The sequence below is a fragment of the Palaemon carinicauda genome, chromosome 11, assembly GCF_036898095.1.
Source record: "Palaemon carinicauda isolate YSFRI2023 chromosome 11, ASM3689809v2, whole genome shotgun sequence".
NCBI lineage: Eukaryota > Metazoa > Arthropoda > Malacostraca > Decapoda > Palaemonidae > Palaemon > Palaemon carinicauda.
This window is the reverse complement of record NC_090735.1, coordinates 16958072-16963147: the sequence shown is the minus strand read 5'-3', so window position 1 is coordinate 16963147 and position 5076 is coordinate 16958072. Positions and strand designations below refer to the sequence as shown.

General features: G+C 35.9%; 2 protein-coding genes across 2 annotated transcripts; both read right to left on the bottom strand.

Moving 5' to 3' along the window:
* Positions 1–1841: 1841 nt before the first annotated feature.
* On the bottom strand, positions 1842–2852 carry LOC137649178 (uncharacterized). The gene has a single exon (XM_068382167.1). The coding sequence runs from the start codon at positions 2850–2852 to the stop codon at positions 1842–1844; it is 1011 nt and encodes a 336-aa protein (XP_068238268.1).
* On the bottom strand, positions 2849–4117 carry LOC137649177 (putative per-hexamer repeat protein 5). The gene has a single exon (XM_068382166.1). It carries the CDS (start codon positions 4115–4117, stop codon positions 2849–2851), a length of 1269 nt encoding a protein of 422 aa, XP_068238267.1.
* Between the last annotated feature and the right edge of the window lie 959 nt (positions 4118–5076).

The window sequence follows — 5076 nt, the reverse complement described above, 5'->3', positions numbered from 1 at the left end:
ATGATAATAATAATGATACTAATATTATCATTATTATTATTATTATTATTATTATTATTATTATTATTATTATTAATGATAATAATAATGATAATTATAATAATAATGATATTATTATTATTGTTATTATTATTATTATTATCATTATTATTATTATTATCATTATTTTTATTATTATTATTATTATTATTATTATTATTACTCGCTAAGCTACAACCCTAGTTGAATAAGGGCTCTAATAGGGAAAATAGCCAGTGAGGAAAGGAAATAAGCAAATAAGGAAATGAATAAACTACAAGAGAAGTAATGAAGTTATTATTATTATCATTATTATTATTATTATTATTATTATTATTATTATTATTATTATTATTATTATTTGCTAAGCTACAATCCTAGTTGGAAAAGCAGAATGCTAAAAGCCCAAGGGCTCCAGCAGGGAAAATAGCCCAGTGAGAAGAGGAAATAAGGAAATAAATAAACTGCAAGAGAAGTATTAAACAATCAAAATAAAATAAAGTATGAGATACAAAGGAGAAAGTAAATGGATGGGTCTGGAGATGCAGAAGTGTTTCTACAGAGAGAGAGAGAGAGAGAGAGAGAGAGAGAGAGAGAGAGAGAGAGAGAGAGAGAGAGAGAAGTTGAAATGTATATTTTTGTTAATTCAGAGGGGATTTAAGCTATTTTATTCATATGATGTGAGGAAAATAAACTGAAATGTTGTTGATGAAAATACATCATCGTTACTGATAATACTGAAAATCTCAGTGAACGTATATTATTTAATATAACAACAACAACAACAACAATAGCGATAATGATAACGATAACGATAATGATAATGATAATGATAATGATAATGATAATGATAACGATAACAATAATAACATTATACGTGGCAACAAAATTTTGACGAAAAACCCATCTCATATAAGTCTAGATAGAAGCCTCCTCTACATTTTGATAATAACAACAACAACAACAACAACAACAACAACAACAACAACAACAACAACAACAACAACAACATAATAATAATAATAATAATAATAATAATAATAATAACATTATACGAGACAAGCGTAATAACATTTTGACGAAAACCCCATTTCATGTAAGCCCAGATAGAAGCCTCCTCTACATTTAAATAATAATAATAATAATAATAATAACAATAATAATAATAATAATAATAACCCTCACCATCACTTATTTGATCCGTTTTGAAGTCAACGAAAGCTTATTTGACCCTAAAGACTTACCACACGGTAAAACCTTCAGGCTTATTCATTGACGATCTCATAGCTGAGATAGAAGTGAATTTTCAATTCAGTTTAAAGAGAGTTTTTGAGATATATTTTTAAATGTATTTTTGAGCGTCATTCATTTTCACAGGTAATTTATTTCTCATTGGTATATGTGGTATTTTTAGGAAATTAATGGTAATATCAATAATGATTATAATGATAAAAATAGTAACTACATAAATAATAATAATAATAATAATAATAATAATAATAATAATAATAATAATAATAATAATAATAATAATTATATATTTGGATAGTAGACCCTCTTTCAGGCAAGTTTTTTTAAAAATATTGCAACTGAGGCAGTCATTATTTTTAACAACAACAGCAACAACAACAACAATATTAATAATAATAATAATAATAATAATAATAATAATAAACAAAGGCTAATATATCATGAACATCTTGATCATCATCATCATCATAATCGTAATCATTATCATCATAATCCTTGATGTCTTTCAATTTGACTTATGATTGATATGTGATTAAGCCTTCGAGCCAGTCCACCTGAGGGATGGACAGGCATCAAAGATGCGTTTTCTGAGAAAAGAGTAAAAACTGATGCAATTTCGATTCGGTTGGAAGAGATGTCCCGATGGTATCGGTATCGTTATAGGTATCGGTAGTAAAAGCCTTTTTGTTAGTATCATTATCGGTATTGACCACTGTCATGACACCAGTATCGGTATTGACCACTGTTATGACACCAGTATCGGTCTCAATATTGGTATCGACTACTGTCATGCCACCAGTATTTTTATTGGTATCGACTACTGTCATGCCTCCAGTATCGGTATTGATAATGACTACTGTCATGACACCAGTATCGGTGTCGGTATCGGTATTGTCCACTGTCATGACACCAGTATCAGTATTGGTATTGACTACTGTAATGACACCAGTATCAGTATCGACCACTGTCATGACACCAGTATCGGTCTCGATATCGGTATCTAGTATTGTCATGCCACCAGTATTTGTATTTGTATCAGTATCGACTACTGTCATGCCACCAGTATTTGTATTTGTATCAGTATCGACTACTGTCATGCCAGCAGTATTTTTATCGGTATCGGTATCGACTACTGTCATGCCAGCAGAATTGGTATTGGAATTGACTACTATCATGACAGCAGTATTGGTATTGGTGTTGACTACTGTCATGACAGCAGTATTGGTGTCGACTACTGTCATGACACAAGTATTGGTGTTGACTACTGTCATGACACAAGTATCGGTATCGACTACTGTCATGACACAAGTATCGGTATTGACTACTGTCATGCCACCAGTATCAGTATTGGTGTCGACTACTGTCATGACACTGGTATCAGTATAGGTGTTGACAACTGTCGTGCCACCAGTATCAGTATTGGTATCAACTACTGCCATGCCCCCAGTATTGGTATTGGTGTCGACTACTATCATGACACCAGTATCGGTATTGGTATTGACTACGGTCATGCCATTATTATCGGTATCGGTATTGACTACTGTCATGCCACCAGTATCGGTATCGGTGTCGACTACTGTCATGACACTAGTATCGGAATCAGTATCAGTGTCACTACTGTTGTGCCACCAGTATCGGTATCAGTATTGACTATTGTCATGCTGCCAGTATCGGTATCAATATTGATTACTGTGATGCCACTAGTATAAGTATCGGTGTCGACTACTATTATGACATCAGTTTTGGTATTGTTATCGGTGTTGACTACTGTCATGCCACCAGTATCTGTATCGGCATCAACTACTGTCATACCACCAGTATCGGTATCGGTGTCGACTCCTGTCATGACACCAGTATCGGTATCCGTATCGACCACGGTCATGCCACCAGTATTGGTATCAGTATCGAGTACTGTCATGCCACCAGTATCGGTATCAGTGTCTACTACTGTCATGCCACAAGTATCGGTATCACTGTCGACTACTGACATGACACCAGTATTGGTATTGGTATCGACTACAGTCAGGTCACCAGTATTGGTATCAACTACTGTCATGCCAATAGTATCGGTATCGACTACTGTCATGCCACCAGTATAGGTATCGGTATCGGTATTGACTACTGTCATGCTACCAGTATGGGTATCAGTATCAATTATTGTCATGCCACCAGTATCGGTAACGGTATCAACTACTGTTATGTCACTAGTTTCGGTATTGGTATCGACTACTGGCATGCCACCAGTTACGGTATTGACTACAGTCATGCCACCAGTATCGGTATCAACTACTGTCATGCCACTAATTTCGGTATCGGTATCGACTACTGTCATGCCACCAGTATCGGTATTGACTACTGTCATGCCACCAGTATAGGTATCAGTATCGGTATCGACTACTGTCATGCCACCAGTATCGGTATCGGTATCGACTACTGTCATCCCCCCAGTTTCAATATCAACTACAATCATGCCACCAGTATCGGTATTAACTACTGTCATGCCACTAGTTTCGGTATCGGTATCGACTACTGTCATGCCACCAGTATCGGTATTGACTACTGTCATGCCACCAGTATAGGTATCAGTATCGGTATCGACTACTGTCATGCCACCAGTATCGGTATCGGTATCGACTACTGTCATCCCCCCAGTTTCAATATCGACTACAATCATGCCACCAGTATCGGTATTAACTACTGTCATGCCACTAGTTTCGGTATCGGTATCGACTACTGTCATGCCACCAGTATCGGTATTGACTACTGTCATGCCACCAGTATAGGTATCAGTATCGGTATCGACTACTGTCATGCCACCAGTATCGGTATCGGTATCGACTACTGTCATCCCCCAGTTTCAATATCGACTACAATCATGCCACCAGTATCGGTATTAACTACTGTCATGCCACCAGAATCGGTATTGACCACTTTCATGCCACCAGTATCGTTATCGGTATTGACTACTGTCATGCCAGCAGTACCGGTATCGACCACTTTCATGCCATGTATCGGTATTGGTATTGACTGCTGTCATTTCACCAGTATCGGTATCGGTATCGACTACTGTCATGCCACTAATATTGGTATCGGTATCGACTACTGTCATGCCACCCGTATCGGTATCGGTATCATATAACACTCTTAAACAGACTACGTAAGACTTCGTATCAAAATACGTGAAATAAAATGTTTATTCTTAAAAATAAAGTACATTTACATATACTGACTTGAATGAAAGATACAGTGAAATTAACGACGAAAGTCTTGCGTAATTTACATATAAATCTTATATCTACATGAGAGGAACTCATCTTCAGAGCTGGCTATTCACCTGTTCAATGCACATATGAAAACATAAATAAAATACCTGATTAACTTATTTACTCTCCAATAGACCAGCTCCATAGGAATATATATATATATATATATATATATATATATATATATATATATATATATATATATATATATATATATATATATATATATATGCCACTAGTTTCGATATCGGTATCGACTACTGTCATGCCTCAAGTTTCGGTATCGGTATCGACTACTGTCATGCCACCAGTGTCAGTATCGGTATTGACTACTGTCATGCCACCAGTATCGGTATCAGTATCAATTAATGTCATGCCACCACTATCGGTATCTGTATCGACATACTGTCATGCTACCAGTATTGTTATTGGTATCGACTACTGTCATGCCATTAGTTTTGGTATCGGTATTGACTACTGTCGAGCCACCAGTACTGGTATCGACCACTCTCATACCACCAGTATCGGTTCGGTATCGGCTTCC

What these genes read in the sequence shown, in the direction of transcription:
- LOC137649178 (XM_068382167.1), bottom strand. Translation starts at nt 2,852, where the DNA reads ATGACAGTAGTCGACACCGATACCGATACTGGTGGCATGACAGTAGTC.
- LOC137649177 (XM_068382166.1), bottom strand. Translation starts at nt 4,117, where the DNA reads ATGACAGTAGTCGATACCGATACCGATACTGGTGGCATGACAGTAGTC.